We start from the raw sequence: 24,167 nt of genomic DNA on the forward strand, positions 1-24,167 counted from the left end.
TGATCCACACAGTCAAAGGCTTTAGCATAGTTAATGAAGCAGAAGGAGATGTTTTTCTGGAATTCTGTTCCTTTTTCTGTGATCCAGTGAATGTTGGCAATTCGATCTCTGCTTCCTCTGCTTTTTCTAAATCCAGCTTGTACATCTGGAAGTTCTCAGTTCGTGTACTGTTGAAATCTAGCTTGAAGAATTTTGAGCATTACTTTGCTAGAATTTGAAATGAGTGCAGTTATGCGGTTGTTTGAACATTCAGTGTCATATTATAGGAAAAATCATCAGCATAGCAAGTAATATTTAGCTGAGTGACTGAGTCTTGAGTGTGATCATCCAATCATTTTCTGTTCTCAAATGCTTTTCTTTTGAAATGAAGTATGTATATTTTGTTAATTGTCTTATTTATTGATTTACAAGTCAATATCAACTATGTTTAATGACATGAATCTCTAGAATATCTTTGTGAACTACTGAGAGTTCATCAGTCACCAATTTGAAACACTGACTTAAGTCAGAGATAAAATTGGATTTGATAGAAAATAATTTGAAGCCAAATTTGTGGCCACATTTTACAAGTGCATAGGCCTGAATGGCATATACACTGTTTATTCAGTTATCACCTTTATTTCATGTTCATTTTCTCTTCTCTTTTTGTTATTCTGGTTTTCCCATTTATTTTTATGTTGTGTCATACATACTTATGCTTCCCTGGTGGCTCAGATTGTAAAGAATCTGCCTGCAATGCAGGAAACATGGGTTCAATCCCTTGGTTGGGAAGATCCCCTGGAGGAATGTCTGGCAACCCACTCCAGTATTCTTGCCTGGAAAACTGCCACGGACAGAAGAGCCTGGCAGGCTACAGTCCATGGGGTCACAGAGTCGGACACGACTGAATGGCTAAGCACAGCACATATATACTTACATGTTGTCTCATTTCATTGGTATATATTTATATTGAATAGAGTTCTTTTGCCAATATTTTTCAATGTTGAAAATAATCAGGTTTGTCTACAAGCAATAAATGCTGGAGAGGGTGTGGAGAAAAGGGAACCCTCTTACACTGTTGGTGGGAATGCAAACTAGTACAGCCACTATGGAGAACAGTGTAGAGATTCCTTAAAAAACTGGAAATAGAACTGCCTTATGATCCAGCAATCCCACTGCTGGGCATACACACTGAGGAAACCAGAAGGGAAAGAGACACGTGCACCCCAATGTTCATCACAGCACTGTTTATAATAGCCAGGACATGGAAGCAACCTAGATGTCCATCAGCAGATGAATGGATAAGAAAGCTGTGGTACATATACACAATGGAGTATTACTCAGCCATTAAAAAGAATACATTTGAATCAGTTCTAATGAGATGGATGAGACTGGAACCTATTATACAGAGTGAAGTAAGCCAGAAAGAAAAACACCAATACAGTATACTAACGCATATATATGGAATTTAGAAAGATGGTAACAATAACCCTGTGTACGAGACAGCAAAAGAGACACTGATGTATAGATCAGTCTTATGGACTCTGTGGGAGAGGGAGAGGGTGGGGCGATTTGGGAGAATGGCATTGAAACATGTATAATATCATGTATGAAACGAGTTGCCAGTCCAGGTTTGATGCACGGTACTGGATGCTTGGGGCTGGTGCACTGGGACGACCCAGAGGGAGGGTATGGGGAGGGAGGAGGGAGGAGGGTTCAGGATGGGGAACACAGGTATACCTGTGGCGGATTCATTTCGATATTTGGCAACTAATGCAATATTGTAAAGTTTAAAAATAAAATAAAATTAAAAAAAGAAAATAATCAGGTTTGGAAAGATTGGTATTTTAAATAAAGTTGTATTATGTAGTATGATTTTACTTTATTAACTTTAATCTTTATTTGGAACAAGCTAAAATTAATGTTTGAATTACAAAAATGATTGTTCTAATGTTTTCCAGTTGCTAATAGGTTATGAAAATGGTACTGTAGTTTTCTGGGACTTGAAATCCAAGAGAGCAGAACTGAGAGTTTACTATGATGAGGTAAGTGATTTCTACTGAAATATTTGGAAAGAGTATTGTGATTTTATGCCTGTTGTCTACTTTTACTCCTTGTATATTACCAATATTTTTATTTTTGGAAAGCTGCCTCATTTTGATCTAGTGCCTCACATTGCCTGTTGGTTTTTGCATGAGTTTCATGCAAAAACTCGGAGTTGTTCCACTCGGAGTTGTTCTCTTGAGTGGAAATTTTGCCTTGATGAACTATTTTTAAGCTTTTTTGACATCTTACGTATATTGGTTTCTATTACTTATATTTTTCTTTTCTTTAGGCTTCATGATTATTTCTTACCTCTTTGTCCTTAAGGTCTCTAAAGATACTGTTCATGTCTTTAGAAAATTGCTTTTCTGTGGCACAAAGTTTATGTAGTCAGTTGGAAAGGCTTTATTGTCTAATATTTGCCTTCTTAAAATAGAGAGAGATTTTTAAAATAGTAATACTTATTGTTACTAAGAATCAGATCTTAAAGTACGTTTTATCATACAGAATTGAGATTTTAGATTTTCATATAGAGAAATCATTGAACTCATATTGAGGAATAGTCTCTTAATTGATCTTCAGGTGTTCACAGATTGATTCTAGGCCATTAAGTATTTTCTTCTTAAGAGGCTAATGAGAAAAGAGTGAGGCTAAGGGCAAAAGATGAGAAAGGGGATTTATGTCTTGTAGCTGTGGAAATAAAGGTGATCATCTAGGCTCTCTATTAAATTTTAAAAACTGGTACAGTGGTGAGATAGGAAGAAAATACAGGTCATAAATCATTGTCTAGCATTACCCGGGCTTAAATAGAAACAGTGCCAGAGAATTCAAGACAACACTAAGATAAATACAAAAAGAATTTTGAAAAGAAAACACATTTTTAAAAGAACAGTTCCTTTTTGTGCTCCCTTCCATCCCCTATAGTAAAATTTAAATTTTGATGCTTAAAGATGCAAGCCTTTAGTTATTCCATAACTGCTACCCCTATTCATTTCTTAGTGGTCCTGGCAAAATTCAATTTTATGTTATATACAAGATTATTATCATGGTAACAAAGAATTCAGAAGTAAATGATATAACAGCTGGGTAATTTGATCATGATTGGTAAGTAATATTCTGGGAAGCAATGTCATACAATTATGTGCTTTATGAGCAACTTACAGGGCACCTTTAATCATAAGAAGGTCCTGGAGAGCTAAGATAGGGTTTTCCTTTTGTTAAATATATAAAAATAAAGATGAGGATGGAGATCATTTATTCTGCAAAACTACCCTTTAGATGAGAGTGCAAATACCATCTGTGTGTTTAGCCACTTGGAACTAGAGTAGAGCAGCTGAAATGGAAATCCAGATGAGAATGCTCAGTTAACTAGTTTTCTTGTAGCTTTAAAAAGTGTGAAAGGAAAGTTTCTAACCTTAAAAAGTAAATTAAAAAAAAAAAGTGAAAGCAGTTTTGCAATGAAATGTCTATATAAATATTAACAATGTTAATCAGTAGAATAATATACTTTACCTATTTTATATCTAGAATTATATAAATTATATAAAATCTATACAATGCATAATTATGTCCTGTCATTTTAATAAAGATAGTTATATACTTCATGTTATTACTAAACTTTTAAAAATTTTCTCAGCACTTTTCCCCTCATAGTTTGAAATCATCTGTAATACTTACCTGAAGAAGTATCTAATAAGTCACCAAGGATCCCTTCTTAGTCTTTTAAGTTCCTTACTAAGCCTGTGACTTTACATCAGTCCGACTCAATGGACATGGGTTTGAGTAGACTCCAGCAGTCGGTGATGGACAGGGAGGCCTAGCGTGCTGCGGTTCATGGGGTTGCAAAAAGTCGGACACGACTGAGCGACTGAACTGAACTGAAGCCTGTGACTTTACATCAGTCCTTCGTTCTCAAATGGTTTATTCATTTGTTTGTATTGTTCCCATCTCATCTTTTCCACCCCTCCTTTCTCCATCATTGGTTCTTTCCCTAACTCTCCTTTAAATTATACTCTTCAGGATTCTACGTCTTCACCCTCTTTTCATTTCTGCTTCTGTTTGCATTTATGTTCATATTCAGCCTCCCATCATTTCAAATATTACCTATATTATGCTGATAAATTAAAATTCATATATCTTTGGTGCAAATATCTAGTAATATATTAGGTAACTTCAGATGAATATTCCATTGGCACTAAATTAGTACTTAAAGACCTAATTCTCTCTCTGTGTTTTTATTTCAGTTTTTCAATTTTGATTTAGTTATTTCAATTTAAAACCCACAGAGTCTTGGTTGACCCTTTTTTCTTCCTCATGTGGTAGAAGCAGTCACTCTTGCAGTCTTCATGATCCCATTTTTATATTATCTCTCATTTATCTCCTCTCTTTTTTCATTTCCACATTCAGTGTCCTAGTTGAGGATGTTATCTTTTGCCTTGAAGACTATAGTAGACTTTTAACTAATCACATTTCCTTGGATATCTTAGCTTTACAATATATCTTTCACTCACAAGATTATCATTTTAAGACATAGCTGATCGTAATTTCCTACCTCAGAACCTTTAAATGGGTCCCAATTGTCAACAATACAAAGTCTTATTCCTTGACAGTCTTTCCTTTGAACTTAATTTATGGCATTCTTCTATACACTCCTCATACTTCAGACATATTACTGTCTCCTAAACATACCATTTACTGCTCACTTCAAAGCCTTTGCTTCTGCTTATACTTTGTCTTGAACTCCCTTCTTTCCTCTTATGCATATCAAAGTTCTGTTAATTCCTTAGCAATTGTAAAGCTATTTGTACAGTATAGCTACTTGATAAATAACTACTGATGATTCAGAGTTTTGTAAATACAAGATCATTTTCAGAAATAAGTATACAAATTTTATTTTCACATTAGCTGTAAAGTTTTTGTTTCATCTATATTTTTAAAATAATCTCTCACAGAGAAATCTCTCAAGAGTTTTACATGAGGATAATCTTTTAATTCCTTTAGTAACTGCTGTTTTTCCTTTTTTCAGATTATTACTTAGCTTTTTGGGTTTCCTTTGTCTTTTTTGTTTACAAGAAATTCAGTTACAGCCACTGAATTAACCAAAGTTACTAGTGTTTTATTTTCCATGTTGTTTTCCATTTTAAAAATTCTTCTTTAATTAGTTGTATTATATTTGGTTTTTCAGAAAACCCTTAAAGTCCTTCTTAAAGAATGGAGTAGGGTGTAATCAAATAAACAGAAATTAAATATTTACCCATTAAGTCAAGTTCAAATGTCAGCTCTTCAATCTCTTCAATAAATGATTATTTGACTTCCTATTCTTTAATAACAGGTTGGTTTTACATGCCTATTCTTCTATACAATAAGTGTACTTCTTTTATACAACTTATTTTGATTTTATGTTATATCTATTATTTTTATATCTGTCTTCTCCAGTAGACAAATTCAGTGGGAAATAAAGATTAGGGCTGGGGATGCTCTCTCTGCATCTACCATTTTTAGCAAAGTAGTCTGAGAGAACTTTATTAAATTGACTGAGGTTCATCCAGGTTAACATGTAGAGGAGGCAAGACGTGGCCTTTCCCTTTAGACACATACTAAAATGAGAAGAAATAAGCAGAGAAGACAAAGAAGTGTTTTTTTCACTCTCACTGCCTCTACTGAACCCTGATAGTAAAGAAATCTTCTCTGCCCAGTAATGGAGACCAGGGTGAGAGAAAAAATAAGTCTGTTGTGTCATGGTATCATTTTCAATTAATCAAGTCTTATCTTGAGGACCACTGATATGCTGTTTCATTTCTAATATGTCCAATGATTGCTCTAGCCATCATTTGTCTATAACTCTAATAATACTTATTGTTTGGAAATATATGTGTGTGTAAATATATGTATAAGTTTGGTATAAATAAATATATTCATAACTTAGTTGTATAAATATAAATAATAACAAATATATCCGTAACTTAATTTTATAAATATAGATTAAAAAACTAAATATTAAAAGTTCCAAACAATAAGTATTGTTATAGTTTCCTTTCTCGCAGTTGTTTAAGTTCCTTTAAGGAAAGATCATGCTGTATACATCTGTTCAACTTTTATGTCTACTAGAGTTTCTTTCATTGTGCAATAAATAGCACATTACCCAAGTTCCCTTTATACTTTACTAATTTTGAAAGAATACCAAGGGTGTGACAACATTTGATAACATAAATACTTATTCATTTCACAAATATTTGGGTACCTACTTTATGTAAGATATTGTATAATCATGGGTAATAAAACAATTCAGGAAAATGTAACAATTGCTTTTTAATTTAATTTATAACTACAGAATGAATCTGTAAATACAAACAATTTTAAGCTCTTCCTGCTTTAAGTCAATTTAAATAGCATATGTTAGAGTTAACATAGTTCATTGATTCCAAATATGGGTTTTGTAGTTAGATGTTGGATTTGAGTAGTGTAACCTGAGCAAGGATGTCTCAGTCTTTCTAGCCTATTTTACCATGTGTAATTTGGAAAAACATAATATCTGTTTGGTAGGATTAAATGAGATAATGTACATAAACTGCTTACCTTGGGGTCTGACACATAGTAAGCCCTCAAATTGCAACTCTAACGTAAATTACTTTTTAAGGTGGTTACTTTAAGTGAAATTAAAGTAAGTTCTGCCTCATCCGAGATTATCTTCTGTTAACCTTGCTTTTACTTCCATGTAATAATTTTCAAAGAAGCATTAAAGGATATGGGGAAGACATAGGATTTACAACAAAAAGTTCTGGGATCCAACAAAATGAAATTTACTTAACTTTTCTTTTTCTAAGGAGATAAAATTTTACAGCCTCTTATATGCCTATAGAGAGTTGAAGCCAAAGGTAGTATGATCTAGGTCAGAAAAATTACATGTTTCTTAAGTGTTATTGCTATAATAATTCTGTGTTAAAATATTTTTCCTTTGGAATATAGAATGATATATCAACTTTCTTCCTCCTCTACTTGTTTTTAATTGTTATTTCATTAGGCTATTCATTCAATTGATTGGCATCATGAGGGCAAACAATTCATGTGCAGCCATTCAGATGGTAGCTTGACTTTATGGAACCTGAAAAGCCCAAGTCGTCCTTTCCAGACCACAGTTCCACATGGTAAGATATATGCTTTCAAAAGAAAGAAACTCTGGAGATGCAGTGCCACTACTTGAACTAGGAAAGTTGGTTATCATTATCACTAAAAAGAGGTAATAGAACATAGCTTCTGATTCTAAATACCCCTTTATACCTCCTTCAGATCCCCACCTTCTGACCCATAGTTTCTAACCTTACCTTCCTCCTGTTTGTCAACTTTTTTACATTATAACTGAACGTATATAGAGACCTCCCAGGCAAAAATCGAATAATTGATGATTGATGTTCCTGAAGCAGAGGAAATGATGCAGGAATTTGACCAATTTTAAGGGGTAAGGAAGCTAGTGAGAGAATGGCACTTTATGGATCTAACTCTTAGACCTAATTTCTATACTGCTTTAGGGTCTTTTGTCTTCTAAATTCTCCCATTTATTTTCACTTATGCCATTTGAGTACTGTGGTTTTTATTGTAGGTTGTATTTCTTATTATATTCCTCATTGAAAGGAGATATTTAGGATTTATGTTGGTTCTACCTAACTGGACGGAATAAAAATTTCAAATGTATGAATAACTTTTATTCAGAGGCTGTATTATTTTCCATAATATAGGTGATCTGAGTTTTCGTGTTTACTTCATACTCTTGGTTGTAAGAATAGAAAAGTCAAAACCTAGAGGTTAATCAAATACATTGTGTTACAGTTTCTGGGTGTTAATTATAGTTTTACATTTAGAAAATAGTGGTATGTTTGTATAGTGGGTGACCCATAAATCAGAAGATGGAATTATTCCAACTTGGGCTGTTCTGCCATCTTTTTGTGCCATCATGTTCTATCTGCAAAAGACTAAATTATTGCAGCATTTAACTTAGCAGTTTACTTAAGAGATTACCTTACAATTAGGCACTTAACTTAGAGATGCTTTATTTATTTATATAGAAGTACAATTGATATATTATTTATATTAGTTTTGGGTATACAATATAGTGATTATATATTTTTATAGATTGTACTCCATTTAAAGTTTATATAAAATAGTGGCTATAATTCCCTGCAACATTCCTTATTTGTTCTATACATGGTAGTTTATATTACTTCATCTCATACTCTAATTTGCCTCTCCCCTTCCTTCTCTACTCTGGTTACCACTCGTTTGTTTTCTATATCTGTGAGTCTGTTTCTGTTTTGTTTTGTTTTTGGTTCCACATATAAGTGACAACATAGAGTATTTGTCTCTCTTTGAATTATTTAACTTAGCATGCTGCTGCTGCTAAGTTGCTTCAGTCGTGGCTGACTCTGTGCGGCCCCACAGACGGCATCCCACCAGGCTCCCCCAGTCCCTGGAATTCTCCAGGCGAGAACACTGGAGTGGGTTGCCATTTCCTTCACCAGTGCATGAAAGTGAAAAGTGAAAGTGAAGTCGCTCAGTCATGTCCGACTGTTAGCAACCCCATGGACTGCAGCCCACCAGGCTCCTCTGTCCATGGGATTTTCCCAGCCAAGAGTACTGGAGTGGGTTGCCATTGCCTTCTCCATAACTTAGCATCAGATCAGATCAGATCAGTCGCTCAGTCATGTCCGACTCTTTGCGACCCCATGAATCGCAGCATGCCAGGCCTCCCTGTCCATCACCAACTCCCGGAGTTCACTCAGACTCACGTCCATCGAGTCAGTGATGCCATCCAGCCCTCTCATCCTCTGTCGTCCCCTTCTCCTCCTGCCCCCAATCCCTCCCAGCATCAGAGTCTTTTCCAATGAGTCAACTCTTCGCATGAGGTGGCCAAAGTACTGGAGTTTCAGCTTATTCAGCATCATTCCTTCCAAAGAAATCCCAGGGCTGATCTCCTTCAGAATGGACTGGTTGGATCTCCTTGCAGTCCAAGGGACTCTCAAGAGTCTTCTCCAACACCACAGTTCAAAAGCATCAATTCTTCGGCGCTCAGCCTTCTTCACAGTCCAACTCTCACATCCATACATGACCACAGGAAAAACCATAGCCTTGACTAGACAAACCTTTGTTGGCAAAGTAATGTCTCTGCTTTTTTTTTTTTTTGTCTCTGCTTTTGAATATGCTATCTAGGTTGGTCATAACTTTCCTTCCAAGGAGTAAGTGTCTTTTAATTTCATGGCTGCAGTCACCATCTGCAGTGATTTTGGAGCCTAGAAAAATAAAGTTTGACACTGTTTCCATTGTTTCCCCATCTATTTCCCATGAAGTGGTGGGACCGGATGCCATGATCTTCGTTTTCTGAATGTTGAGCTTTAAGCCAACTTTTTCACTCTCCTCTTTCACTTTCATCAAGAGGCTTTTTAGTTCCTCTTCACTTTCTGCCATAAGGGTGGTGTCATCTGAATATCTGAGGTTATTGATACTCTTCTATTCTGCCTTTCATTTACTTTATAATTCAGTTCAGTTCAGTCGCTCAGTTGTCTTCGACTCTTTGCGACCCCATGAATTGCAGCATGCCAGACCTCCCTGTCCATCACCAACTCCCGGAGCTCACTCAGACTCATGTCCATCGAACAGTGATGCCATCCAGCCATCTCATCCTCTGTCATCCCCTTCTCCTCCTGCCCCCAATCCCTCCCAGCATCAGAGTCTTTTCCAATGAGTCAACTCTTCGCATGAGGTGGCCAAAGTACTGGAGTTTCAGCTTTAGACATACACAATTAATTACCATGAAGTTCCAAGTATACTTGAGAAGAATATAATTTCCTTTTACACAAAGGTCAAATTTGAAATTCTTATTTTTACTTTGTACTATTTAAATCTTCACTGTTTTTATTATTGAGTTTTCAGTTCTTAGAGAAAAACTTATTATTAAAACCTCTATTATTGTGATTTTTTGCTTGTAATTCTATTCATTTTGTGTTTATACTTTAAAAATCAAATAGCTAAATGTGGCTCATAACGTTTATCAGATCTTCTATGATTTAACTAATATTTGACTAGTAACCAATTTCTGAGAAACTGGTATTAAAATTTAATGGTTATAGAATTATCTGGTCTCTTTAATTCCATCCTTTTTTTGTTCCATGTATTTTAGATTTTATTATTAGACATCCATCATGTCTCCTGTAGAGAACATATAGTTGGGTCTTGCATTTTTATTCACTCTTACATCATTTAGTTGGAGTGTTCACTAATATTAAATATGCTTACTTATGGTATTGCATTTTTGTTCCTTTTATCTCCTCCTTTTGCCTTCTTTTGGATTATTTGAAAGTTTTTACTATAATTCATTTGAATTTACATATAGGCAACTTACCTTCATCTTCACATATTCTTTTTAATCAGTTGCTCTGGGGATTACAGTATACTTCCTTAACTTTCCATATTAGAGTTAATTGTAACACTTGACATAAAATGTAGAAATTTCACAACCACATATATTTACCTTCACCCATTGTCCTTTATGCAATATTTATCATATTTATTACATCTAAATACAATGTTTTAATTTTTACTTTGAATACACTTAAGTATTTTTTATTGTTGTATACACTTACAGTGTTAGTTTCAGGTGTACAACTTAGTGATTCAGTTGTTTTTTCAGATTATATTCCAACATAGGTTATTACTGAATATAATTCCCTGTTCTATACAGTGAATCCTTGTTGCTTATCTATATTATGTATAGTAGTTTATATCTATTCATCCAGTACTTGTAATTTTCCTCTCCTTCCTCCCCTTTACATTTGTTTTCAATATCTATGAGTCTGCTTATATTTTGTATATAGATTCATTTGTATTATTTTTTAGATTCCACATATAAGTGATATCATAATGTTTGTCTTTCTCTGACTTACTTCACTAAGTATAACGTTCTCTAGGCCCATCCATGTTGCTGCAAATGACAATATTTCATTCTTTTAATTGCTGAGTAATATTCCACGGTTATGTATATGTGTCACACACCACATCCTATGACAGTCATTTGTTGATGGACACTTGAGTTGTTTCCATGTCTTGGCTATTGTAAATAGTGCTGCTATCAACATTGGTGTGCATATATCTTTTTGAGTTAGAATTTTCTTTTTTCTTTCTTTTTGGATATATACCCAGTAATGGGATTGCTGGATCACATAGGTAGCTCCATTTTTAGTTTTAAAGGAACCTCCATACTATCCATAATGGCTATAGCAGTTTATGTTCCTTCCTGCCGAGTTCTCTTTTCTCCACATCTTCTCTAGCCTTTATTATTTGCAGACATTTCGATAACCATTTTGACCACTCTGAGACTTAACTTATTCTGTTTTTGACTTGCATTTGACTAGCATTTCTCTAATAATTAGCAGTCTTTTCATATGTCAGTCATCTGTGTCTTCTTTGGAAATAATGTCTGTTTAGGTCTTCTGCCCACGTTTTGATTGGGTTGTTGATTTTTTAAAAAAATATATACTCCTGGGATGTGCACTTGTGTTTGTGGGCTAAGTGGCAGAAATGTGAACATTTAAAAGTTTGTTAGAAAAATCCCAAACCAGAACAACCTGGAGTTCTCTTCCTCATTTCCAGAAGCAGCAGCATTTTATAGGGATAAAGTCGAGGCCAGGTGAAGCCTCCATGAATTCAATTACATACTTTCCTTCCTCAATTACACAAAGGACAGGCAACCTGACCTCATAAATATCCAGGTGAGGAAAACAGTCATCCAAACTATAGACGTAGGGCTTTCCTGCTAGCTCAAGGGTAAAGAATCCACATGTCAGTGTAGGAGATGCAGGTTTGATCCCTGGTCCGGGAAGATCCCACATCCCATGTGCCGCAGAGCGACTAAGCCCGTGCACCACAGCTACTGAGCCTGTGCTCTGGAACCCGGGAACTGCAACTACGGAGCCCACGTGCTGCAACTACTGAAGCCCGGGCACCTTAAAGCCTGTGCTCGAAACAAGAAAAGCCACAGCAGGGAGAAGCCCGAGCACCACGAGGAAGAGTAGCCCCCACTCATCGCAACTAGAGAAAAGCCCTCGTAGTAACGAAGACCCAGCACAGCCACAAATAAATCAACCAATAAATAAAGTTATATATTAAAAATCAAAAAAAAAAAAATTGAGTTGTATGAGCTCTGTGTATATATTAGGTATTAAACCCTCGACAGTCACATAATGTAAATATTTTATCCTATTCTGAGGGTTGTCTTTTTGTCTTGTTTATGATTTTCTTTGTTGTGCAAAAGCTTTTAAGTTTAATTGGGTCCCATTTGCTTATTACTGTTTTTATTTTCTTTACTCTAGGAGATGGGTCAAAAAAGATCTTGATGCAGTTATGTCAGTGTTCTGCCTATGTTTTCCTCTAAGAGTTTTATTGTATTCAGTCTTACATTTAGGTCTTTAATCCATTTTGAGTTTATTTTTGTGTATGGTTGTTAGGTACTGTTCTAATTTTGTTCTTTTACATGTAGCTGTCCCGTTTTCCCAGCACCACTTATTGAAGAGGCCGTCTTTTCTCCGTTGTATATTTTTGCCTCCTTTGTCATATATAAGGTGACCATGAGTGCATGGGTTTATCTCTGGGCTTTCTATTATGTACTATTGATCTATATTTCTCTTTTTCTGCAAGTACCGTACTGTCTTGGTTTCTATTGCTTTGGAATATAGTCTGAAGTCATGGCACCTGATCCGTCCAGCTCCATCTTTCTTTCTCAGTATTTCTTTGGCTATTCAAAGTCTTTTGTGTTTCCATACAAATTTTTAAATTATTTGTTTCAGTTCTGTGAAAACATGGTGGTAATTTGACAAGGATTACACTGAATCTATAGATTGCCTTGATATTATGTTTTTTTTTTAACAATATTGATTCTTCCAATCCAAGACCATAGTATTTTCTTTCCATCTCTGTCTTCTTTGATTTCTTTCATCAGTGGCTTATAGTTTTTGGCATACCCGTCTTTTGCCTCCCTAGGCAGGTTTATTCCTAGGTTTTTTCTTTTTGAAATCATAGTAAATGGTACTATTCCTTAAATTTTCTTTCTTACAGTCCATTGTTAATGTACAGAAATGCAACAGATTTCTGTATATTGATTTTTATCCTACAACTTTACTGAATTCATTGATGAGCTCTGATAATTTTTTGGTAGTATATTTTGAATTTTCTATGTATAGTATTGTGCCATCTGCAAACAATGACACTTTTATGTCTTCCTTTCCAGTTTGTATTTCTTTGTTTCTTTTTGTTGTATGATTGTCATGGCTAGAACTTCAAAACTGTGTTGACAGAGTGAATGTCCTTTTTTTGTTCTTGATCTTAGAAGAAATGCTTTCAGCTTTTTACCATTGATTATGGTGTTAGTTGGGCCTTCCCTGGTGGCTCAGATGGTAAAAAATCTGCCTGTAATGTGAGAGACCAGAGTTTGATCCCTAGGTTGGGAAGATCCCCTGGAGAAGGGTGATACTTCTGCCCACTTCAGTATTCTTGCTTGAAGAATTCCCGTGGACAGAGGAGTCTGGTGAGCTACAGTCCATGGGATTGCAAAGAGTTGGACATGACTGAGAGAGGAACACTTTCACTTCATGATATTAGCTGTGGGTTTGTCAAATATGGCCTTTATTATGTTGAGGTATGTTTTCTCTGTGTCCTCCTTCTAGAAAGTTGTCATAAATAAATGTTGATTTTTATCAAAAGCATTCTGCACCTATTAAGATGATCATATGGTTTTTATTCTTCAATATGTTGATATGGTGTATCACACTGATTTGTGGATATTGAAAAATTATTATCCTTGGGATGAATTCCATTTTTCATGGTATATCATTCTTTTATGTATTGTTTGATTTGGTTTGTTAGTATTCTGTTGAGGATTTTTGCATTTATGTTCATCAGTGAAATTTCCCTATAATTTTCTTATTTGTGTGTGATATCTTGGTCTGGTTTTGGTATCAGGTGATGCTTGACTCATAGAATGAGTTCAGAAGCATTCCTTCCTCTGCAGTTTTTGAAATAGTTTGAGAAGGATAGGTTCTAACTCTTCTATAAATGTTCGTTAGGATTCACCCGTGAAGTCAATTTGTTCTGGACTTGTGCTTGTTGAGAGTTTTTTTTTTTTTTTTCCCCAGAAACAAAGGACTTTATTTTTTTTTTTAATTTAATTTTATTTTTAAACTTTACAATATTGTATTTGTTGAGAGTTTTTAATTAATCACTCAGTTTCATTACTGGACTGCTCATATTTCCTATTTCTTCCTGGTTTAGTCTTGGGAAGGTGTGCTTTTCCGAGAATTTGTCCATTTCTCTTAGGTTGCCCATTTTATTGGCATATAGTTGTTCATAGTAGTCTCTTATGATCCTTTGTATGTCTGTGGTGTGGATTATAATTTTTCTTTCTTTTCTGGTTTTATTGATTTGAGTGAGCCCTCTCCTTTTTTTCTCAATGAGTCTGGCAAAGGATTTATCAATTTTGTTTATATTTTCAAAGAACCAGCTTTTACTTTCACTGATCATTTTTATTTTTTCTTAGACTCAATTTTGTTTCTGCTGTCATCTTTATGATTTCTTTTGTTGTACTAACTTTCAGTTTTGTTCATTCTTTTTCCAGTTGCTTTAGGTCTAAGGTTAGATGTTGCTTATTTGAGATTTTTCTTGTTTCCTGAGGTAAACCTGTATATACTATAAATTTTTCTCTTAGAACTGCTTCTGCTGCATCTCATGTTTTGGATCATTTTTCATTTTCATTTATGTCTAGGTATTTTTTTATTTCCTCTTTGATATTTTCAATGATCTACTGATTGTTAAGTAGCATATTGTTTAGCCTTCATGTATTTGCATTTTTTACATTTTTTTTCTTGTAGTTGATTGACTTCTAGTTCTCATAGTGTTTTTCTTGGAAAAGATACTTAATATGATTTCAGTTTTCTTACATTTATTGAGGGTTTTTTTCTTTTTTTTGTGGCCTAGTATAATTTATCCTGAAGAATGTTCCATGTGCACTTGAAAAGAATGTGTGTTCTGCTTTTTGATGGAATGCTCTATAAATATCAATTTGCTGTAATGTGTTATTTGCTCTAATGTGTTATTTATGGCCTGTGTTTTATTACTGATTTCTTTTCTGGATGTTCTGTCCATTGATGAAAGTGGGGCGTTAAAGTTTCCCACTCTTATTGTGTTATCTTCAATTTCTCCTTTTATGGCTGTTAGCATTTGCCTTTATATTGAGGTGCTCCTATGCTGGGTGCATATATATTTACAATTGAATCTTCTTCTTGGATTGATTCCTTGATCATTATGTAGTGTCCTTCTTTCTCTCTTATAACAATCTTTATTTAAAAGTCACTTTGTTGTATGTAAGTATTGCTGCCTCAGCTTTCTTTTGATTTCTATTTGCATGGAATACCTTTTTTCCATCCCCTCACTTTCAGTCTGTATGTATCTCTAGATCTGAAATGGGTCTCTTATAAGCAGCATATTTGTGGGTCTTGTTTTTGTATCATTCAGCCATCCTGTATCTTTTGGTGGAAGCTTTTGGTCCAGCTATATTTAAGGCAGTTACCAATTTTTATGTTCTTGCCACTATTTTGTAAATTGTTTTGGATTTGATTTGTAGCTCCCCCCCCCCTCCGCTTTCTTCTCCTCTTGTTCTATTTTCTTGTGATTTGATGACTATCTTTAGTGTTATGCGTGGATTTTTTTTCCTTTTCTGTTTATCTAGGCATCTGTTATTGCTTTTGGATTTGTCACTATCAAGAGGTTTTTGTATAGCAATCTATATATACATGATTGTTTTAAGTTGCTTATCTCTTACTTTCAAATGCATTTCAAAAACCTTGCATGTATACTCTCCTCCCCCTCACGATTACTGTTTTTGATAACATATTTTGCACCTAATTGTTTTGTGTATCCCTTAACTGTTTATTGTGGATGTAGATTATTTAATGACTCATCTTTTAACCTCGCTACTGGTTTTGTGTATGGATGGTTTTGAACCTTTACTGTATCTTTGCTTTACTAGTGAGCTTTTTCATTTTATGATTTTCTTGTTTCTAATTGTGGCCTTTTCTTTTTTACCTAGATAAGTTCCTTTAATATTTTTGTAAAGCTAGTTTCAGTTCAGTTTAGTTGCTCAGTCATGTCTGACTCTTTGTGACCCCATGAATCACAGCATGCCAGGCCTCCCTGTCCATCACCAACTCCCAGAGTTTACTCAAACTCATGTCCATCGAGTCAGTGATGCCACCCAGCCATCTCATCCTCTGTTGTCCCCTTCTCCTCCTGCCCCCAATCCCTCCCAGGATCAGAGTCTTTTCCAATGAGTTAGCTCTTTGCATGAGGTGGCCAAAGTATTGGAGTTTCAGCTTCAGCATCAGTCCTTCCAATGAACACCCAGGACTGATCTCCTTTAAGATAGACTGGTTGGATCTCCTTGCAGTCCAAGGGACTCTCAAGAGTCTTCTCCAACACCATAGTTCAAAAGCATCAGTTCTTCGGTGCTCAGCTTTCTTCACAGTCCAACTCTCACATCCATACATGACCAATGGAAAAACCATAGCCTTGACTAGATGGACCTTTTTTGGCAAAGTAATGTTATTAAAAAGCTTTTTAATATGCTGTCTAGGCTGGTCATAACTTTGCTTCCAAGGAGTAAGTGTCTTTTAATTTCATGGTTGCAGTCAGCATCTGTAGTGATTTTGGAGCCCAGAAAAATAAAGTCTGACACTGTTTCCACTGTTTCCCCATCTATTTCCCATGAAGTGGTGGGACCAGATGCCGTGATCTTCGTTTTCTGAATGTTGAGCTTTAAGCCAACTTTTTCACTCTCCTCTTTCACTTTCATCAAGAGGCTCTTTAGTTCCTCTTTACTTTCTGCCATAAGGGTGGTGTCATCTGCATATCTGAGGTTATTGATATTTCTCCTGGAAGTCTTGATTAAATAAGTTAAATAAGCAGGGTGACAATATACAGCCTTGATGTACTCCTTTTCCTATTTGGAACCAGTCTATTGTTCCATGTCCAGTTCTAACTGTTGCTTCCTGACCTGCATATAGGTTTCTTTCTTTTTTTTTTTTTTTTAAATTTAATTTTATTTTTAAACTTTACATAATTGTATTAGTTTTGCCAAATATCAAAATGAATCCGCCACAGGTATACATGTGTTCCCCATCCTGAACCCTCCTCCCTCCTCCCTCCCCATACCATCCCTCTGGGTCGTCCCAATGCACCAGCCCCAAGCATCCAGTATCGTGCATCGAACCTGGACTGGCAACTCGTTTCTTACCTGATATTTACATCTTTCAATGTCATTCTCCCAAATCTTCCCACCCTCTCCCTCTCCCACAGAGTCCATAAGACTGTTCTATACATCAGTGTCTCTCTTGCTGTCTCGTACACCGGGTTATTGTTACCATCTTTCTAAATTCCATATATATGCGTTAGTATACTGTATTTATGTTTTTCCTTCTGGCTTACTTCACTCCTGTATAATAGGCTCCAGTTTCATCCACCTCATTAGAACTGATTCAAATGTATTCTTTTTAATGGCTGAGTAATACTCCATTGTGTATATGTACCACTGCTTTCTTATCCATTCATCTGCTGATGGACATCTAGGTTGTTTCCACGTCCTGGCTATTATAAACAGTGCTGTGATGAACATTGGGGTACACGTGTCTCTTTCCCTTCTGGTTTCCTCAGTGTGTATGCCCAGCAGTGGGATTGCTGGATCATAAGGCAGTTCTATTTCCAGTTTTGTAAGGAATCTCCACACTGTTCTCCATAGTGGCTGTACTAGTTTGCATTCCCACCAACAGTGTAAGAGGGTTCCCTTTTCTCCACACCCTCTCCAGCATTTATTATTTGTAGACTTTTGGATCGCAGCCATTCTGACTGGTGTGAAATGGTACCTCATAGTGGTTTTGATTTGCATTTCTCTGATAATAAGTGATGTTGAGCATCTTTTCATGTGTTTGTTAGCCATCTGTATGTCTTCTTGGGAGAAATGTCTATTTAGTTCTTTGGCCCCAGGTTTCTTAAGAGGCAGGTCAGGTGGTCTGGTATTTCCATCTCTTTCAGAATTTTCCACAGTTTATTGTGATCCACACAGTCAAAGGCTTTGGCATAGTCAATAAAGCAGAAATAGATGTTTTTCTGGAACTCTCTTGCTTTTTCGATGATCCAGCGAATGTTGGCAATTTGATCTCTGGTTCCTCTGCCTTTTCCAAAACCAGCTTGAACATCTGGAAGTTCATGGTTCATGTATTGCTGAAGCCTGAATTGGAGAATTTTGAGCATTACTTTACTAGCGTGTGAGATGAGTGCAATTGTGTGGTAGTTTGAGCGTTCTTTGGCATTGCCTTTCTTTGGGATTGGAATGAAAACTGACCTTTTCCAGTCCTGTGGCCACTGCTGAGTTTTCCAAAATTTGCCGGCATATTGAGTGCAGCACTTTCACAGCATCATCTTTCAGGATTTGAAATAGCTCAACTGGAATTCCATCACCTCCACTAGCTTTGTTCATAGTGATGCTTTCTAAGGCCCACTTGACTTCACATTCCAGGATGTCTGCCTCTAGGTCAGTGATCACACCATCGTGATTATCTGGGTCGTGAAGCTCTTTTTTGTACAGTTCTTCTGTGCATTCTTGCCACCTCTTCTTAATATCTTCTGCTTCTGTTAGGTCCATACCATTTCTCTCCTTTATCGAGCCCATCTTTGCATGAAATGTTGCCTTGGTATTTCTAATCTTCTTGAAGAGATCTCTAGTCTTTCCCATTCTGTTGTTTTCCTCTATTTCTTTGCATTGATCACTGAGGAAGGCTTTCTTTTCTCTCCTTGCTATTCTTTGGAACTCTGCATTCAGATGCTTATATCTTTCCTTTTCTCCTTTGCTTTTTGCTTCTCTTCTTTTCACAGCTATTTGTAAGGCCTCCTCAGACAGCCATTTTGCTTTTTTGCATTTCTTTTTCTTGGGGATGGTCTTGATCCCTGTTTCCTGTACAATATCACGGACCTCCATCCATAGTTCTTCAGGCACTATCAGATCTAGTCCATTAAATCTATTTCTCACTTTCAGTGTATAATCATAAGTGATTTGATTTAGGTCATATCTGAATGGTCTAGAGGTTTTCCCTACTTTCTTCAATTTAAGTCTGAATTTGGCAATAAGGAGTTCATGATCTGAGCCACAGTCAGCTCCTGGTCTTGTTTTTGCTGACTGTATAGAGCTTCTCCATCTTTGGTTGCAAAGAATATAATCAATCTGATTTAGGAGGCTAAAGCTTCTTTTAAAACCAAGAGGTTGAGGACACATTCGAGTGTCTGTTCCTGAGAAGGCCCTTTAAGTTCCTGCACGTTTCATTTCTAGTTTACTGGGAGTTTTTATCATGAATGAGTATTGGATTTTGTCACATGCTTCTTATGCATCTTTATATGGTGATGTATTTTTTCCTTTTTGTCTTATTGATGTGATGGACTACATTAATTAGTTTTTGAATGTTGAACCAGCCTTACACATCTGGGATAAATTGCACTTAGTCATGGTATAGCATTCTTTTTACCACCATCTCTTTCTTCTGCTTCTACTTGCATGGAATATCTTTTTCCATTGCCTCACTTTCAGTATGTGTCTTTACATGTTAATGAATGTCCCATAGGCAGCATATTGTAGTCTCTTGTCTCATTATAGAGTCTGCCACTCTGTGCCTTTGATTGGAGCATTTAGTGCATTGACACTTAAGGTAATTATTGATAGATATAAATTTAATGCCATTTTAAATCTTATTTTCTAGTTGATTTTGTATTTCTTCTTTGTTCTCTTCTGTCTTTTTATGGTTTGAAGTTTCTTTTGTATTATGCTTGTGTTTTGTTTTGTTTTTTTCATGTACTTGGCACCTTATTTACCAAAAACTTTAAAAAGTATTTATTTTTATTAGAGCATAATTGGACCTGTGGACACAGATGGGAAGGAGTGGGTGGGACAAACTGGGAGAGTAGCACTGATGTATGTATATACTACCATCTGTAAAAGGGATAGCTAGTGAGAAGCTGCTGTCTACTGCTGTCTAGCATAGGGAGCTCAGCTCAGTGCTCTGTGAGACACTGAGCGATGGGATGAGGGGGTGATAGGGAGGCTTTAGAGTGAGGGGTTATATGTGTACATCTAGCTGATTCACTTTGTTGTATAGCAGAAACTAATTCCTTTTTTTTTTTTTGTGTGTGCATCTATTTATTTTGTTTTTGATTTGTGGTAAAAATTTTTCAAGTGTGTTAACCCAATACCATATCTACTTGCTTAGGCTGGTAGTCATATAGGCTCAAAGACATTTTTTAAAAAATCTTCATTTTCTTACAGCCTTCCCCAACATTTCATGATTTTGATGTACTGTTTTACATCATCATGTTTATTCTTTTGCTATTCATTGTAATTATCATCACTTTCAAAAAAACTTTTTTAATTCAGGTACTGACCTATTTAAGTGATTTGCTTTCCAATTGTGATTTTCTCTTTCCTATAGATTCTTGCTTCTTTTCTACTTAGATAAGTCCTTTCAGTAGTCCTTTCAATAGTTCTATTGCTGTATTCCTTTAGCTTTTGCTTATCTGTGGAATTTCTAAATTATAATCTTGCTGGATAGAGTATCTTAGGTTACAGGATTTTCCCTTCCAGAGCTTTGTATATAACATGACAGTCCCCTCTTGTCTGCAAGGTTTCTGTAGAGAAACCAGATGATAGCCTTATGGCGGTTCCCTGTAACCTAGTTTTTTTTTTTTTTTCCTTTTGCTGCCTTTAGGATCCTCTGTTTAATTATGATATATCTTGGTGTAAGTCTGTCTGGGTTCTTCCTGTTTTGGACCCACTGTGCTTCCTGTGCCTAATTTGTTTCCTTATCTTTGGGAAAAATTTTCCATAATTTCTTCCAATATATTTTCAATCCTCTTTTCTCTTTCTTCTTCTTTGGGATCCCTATTATGTGTGTAATAGGTCTTTTATATTGCTTTCATTTTTTTTTCATCTGTCTGTTGTTCTGATGCATGATTTCCATTCTTTTCTTCCAGATCACTTACTTGTTCTGAATTGTTAAGTTCGGTATTTATTGCTTTCAGCTTAGTTTTTGTCTCAGAAAATTAGTTTTCTAATTTTAATTGGCTCTTCTTTATAGTTTCTAGTTCCTTGTTCAGTGATCTGCCTTTCTTAATTCCTATTGATAGCCTTTCTTAATTCCGTCAGTATTTTTATTAGTCTTCTTTTTTGAACTCCAAGACTGGAGAGATTTGTTTGTTCTTTCAGAGGATTTCTCTTCTTTTAATTGGAAGTGGTACTGCTGCTTCTTCATTTTACTTAGATTTCTTTGACTCTGTGAATTTAGAAGAAACAGTTGTCCACTGTGGTTTTAAAGGGCTGTTTTTATGTGGGTATCCCTGTGTAGCCTGTGTCTGTGTAATATTTTTGGTGAGAGGGCTGTTTTTAGTATGGATGCCTGCCTCAGCTTTCCTCATTGTGTGCTGCCCATTATCCTCTTGATAATGGGTGAGACTGGTATTGTGGTGATCACAGCCTGCCTTGAATGTTGAATGGGGCCTCCGTTTTGCTGTGTGGTTGTCACAGCCCTGTTGGGGGTAGGGTCTGCTCCCAGTTGTTGGAGTAGTAGCTCCTAGATCCATTTCTGAGCTGTGGTGTGAGGTAGGTGAGAGTGAAACACTTCACTGGGGGACGAGGCACTAAGTGTTCCTCCCCAGGAACTGTCTACTGGGAAGTGTGGTCTCACTCATGAGTATGCTCTTGTTGGCACTGCCCTCGGCCCTTCCTCAGCATGAGAGTGCAAACAGTCAGCTAAGATGTTCCTCAGGCACTGTGCTCACCAGTGCACCAGCATAGTATGCAGGCACAGATCCACTGGTCAGGCACCAGGCACCGCTGTGAGACCCGAGGGGTCAATCCAGACGTTGGCCCTGCCTTTGCTTGTTCTGGCAGCTACTAATGCCAGACCCACCCAACCCTGGGACTATCAGTAGTCTGCTTGAATGTCTCACAGGCTCTGAGCTTACAAAGGAGCCTATGGCATAAGTCCTCCAAAGCCGACAGGACACTGCTCAAATTTCAGCCCTGCTTCTAAAGTCATGCGGCTCCAGCTCCTGGGGATCAACATAGATTTCAGCCTTGCCTCTGTGTGTGGACAGTCCACGGTGCTTGTGCACGTCCAGAGCTCACAGGGGCAGAGCCGTAACCACTGTGAGCATGTTTTGGTGGGGCCCTGCCCCTCCATTCTTGCACATTAACAGTGGGGCTTCAGTGGCAGAATCAGGCTCCATCCTGTGTACCCCTAGATACAGCCTAGGGCATACTAGCCCCTTCAGGCTGCCTCTGCACAGCTAACCTCAGGTCTCTCCCTAGGTCTATCCACTGAAGCCCAGATTTTAGCACCCAGCCCCCAGTGAGCACCACAGACAGGCATCTTGGTCTGGAGACTGCAAGTGAGGTAGCCAGGACCATCTGTGCTAATCTCTGTTTGTTCTGCCTACCACAAGCCAGCTGCTACACTCTCCTCTGAGCCTCTGAAGCTCCCTGTTTTTCACTGTTGATCTCCCAGCCGTTGAAGGGGGTTCCCAGGGTGAAGGAACCTTTCTTCTTTTATAGATCCCTCCCAGGGGTGCAGGTTCTGTACTGATTGCCTTTTTTTTTTTTTCCTTTTGTCCTACCTGCTTATGTGATGATCTTTCCTGCAGTTTTGATAACATGAGATCTTCTACCAGTATTCAGTAGGAATCTGTGAGAATTGTTCCACATGTAGATGCATTTTTAATGTATCTGTGGGAGGATATGAGCTCCACATGGTTCTATTCCACCATCTTGATCTCTCTTCAGTTGTTTTTGATCATAGAGAGAAAGTTTTTCTTCTTTCACCAGTAAATATGATGGTAAGCTCTGGGTTTCTATTCATAGTCTTTTATCAGGTTGAGGAAATCTTTTTTTTTCCCTTTGTTGAAGCTTTTGTTTAATCAAGAGTGTCGGACTTCATCAGATGCCTTTTTAGTCTGTTGAGATAACTGTGTAATTTTTGTTCTTTATTCTATTGATATGGTATATTATAGTAACTGGTTTTTCTGATGGTAACCATATTCCCATTATTTAGAAAAACCTCACTTCTTCATTGTTATATTTCTGTGTTAGCCTCATATCAGGATGTTTGATCTCATACAATGGATCGTACTAATAGTTTTATAGAATTAGTTGGCAAATATTTCCTCTTTTGTTTTTAGGAGAATGGTAGGAGAATTGGTGGCAGAATTTAAGTCTTTTATCTCTGTCTCTGTCTTTTCTGGTCAGTTCAGCTATTTTACTGATCTTTTCAGAGAACCAGATTTCAGTTTATTGATATATATTTTTTCTATTCTATTAATACTTCATTAAAGTGAAGTGAAAGTTACTCAGTCATGTCCGACTCTTTTTGACCCCATGGACTATACAGTCCATGGAATTCTCCAGACCAAAATACTGGAGTGGTTAGCCTTTCCCTTCTCCAGGGGATCCTCCCAACCCAGGCATCGAACCCAGGTCTCCCACATTGCAGGAGGATTCTTTACCAGCAGAGCCACAACAGAAGCCCAATATTTCATTAATTTCTGCTCAAATCTTTATTATTTCCTTCTTTCTGTTTGCTTCAGGTTTATGTTGTTCTTTTATTCTGTGACTTAGGTGAATGGTTAGGTTAGTGATTTCATATATTCTTGTTTATTTATTTTCAATATTTTAATTTATTTTTTAATATATATTTATTTAAATTGGAGGCTAATTACTTTACAATATTGTATTGGTTTTGCCATACATCAACATGAATCCGCCATGGGTGTCCACGTGTTTCCCATCCATAACCCTCTCCCTCTTCCCTCCTCACATATATTCTTTTTTAATATAGCTGCTCATAGGTATAAATTTCCCTCTCTGCACTGCTTAGGCTTCATCTCAGATGGTTTAGTGTGTTGTAGCATATATTATTCTAAAAATATTTTTTTCTTTGAACATTTAGTCAAGGGTATGTATGTATAGGGGCTTCCCTAGTGGTTCAGATGGTAAAGAATCTGCCTGCAAGGTGGGAGACCCA

At 36.5% G+C, this 24,167-nt stretch overlaps 1 protein-coding gene across 3 annotated transcripts in view; it reads left to right on the forward strand.

Annotated features, from left to right (window-relative positions):
* Positions 1-24,167, forward strand: part of STXBP5L (syntaxin binding protein 5L) — a 338,367-nt gene that overhangs the window by 150,798 nt on the left and 163,402 nt on the right. For all 3 annotated transcript variants that reach the window (XM_070369985.1, XM_070369991.1, XM_070369994.1), the window contains exons 8-9: positions 1,941-2,024; positions 7,043-7,166. In XM_070369985.1, coding sequence (XP_070226086.1) covers positions 1,941-2,024; positions 7,043-7,166 — 208 coding nt within the window. The remainder of the gene's footprint in view (positions 1-1,940; positions 2,025-7,042; positions 7,167-24,167) is intronic.

The sequence above is a fragment of the Bos mutus genome, chromosome 1 (assembly GCF_027580195.1).
Source record: "Bos mutus isolate GX-2022 chromosome 1, NWIPB_WYAK_1.1, whole genome shotgun sequence".
Lineage (NCBI taxonomy): Eukaryota > Metazoa > Chordata > Mammalia > Artiodactyla > Bovidae > Bos > Bos mutus.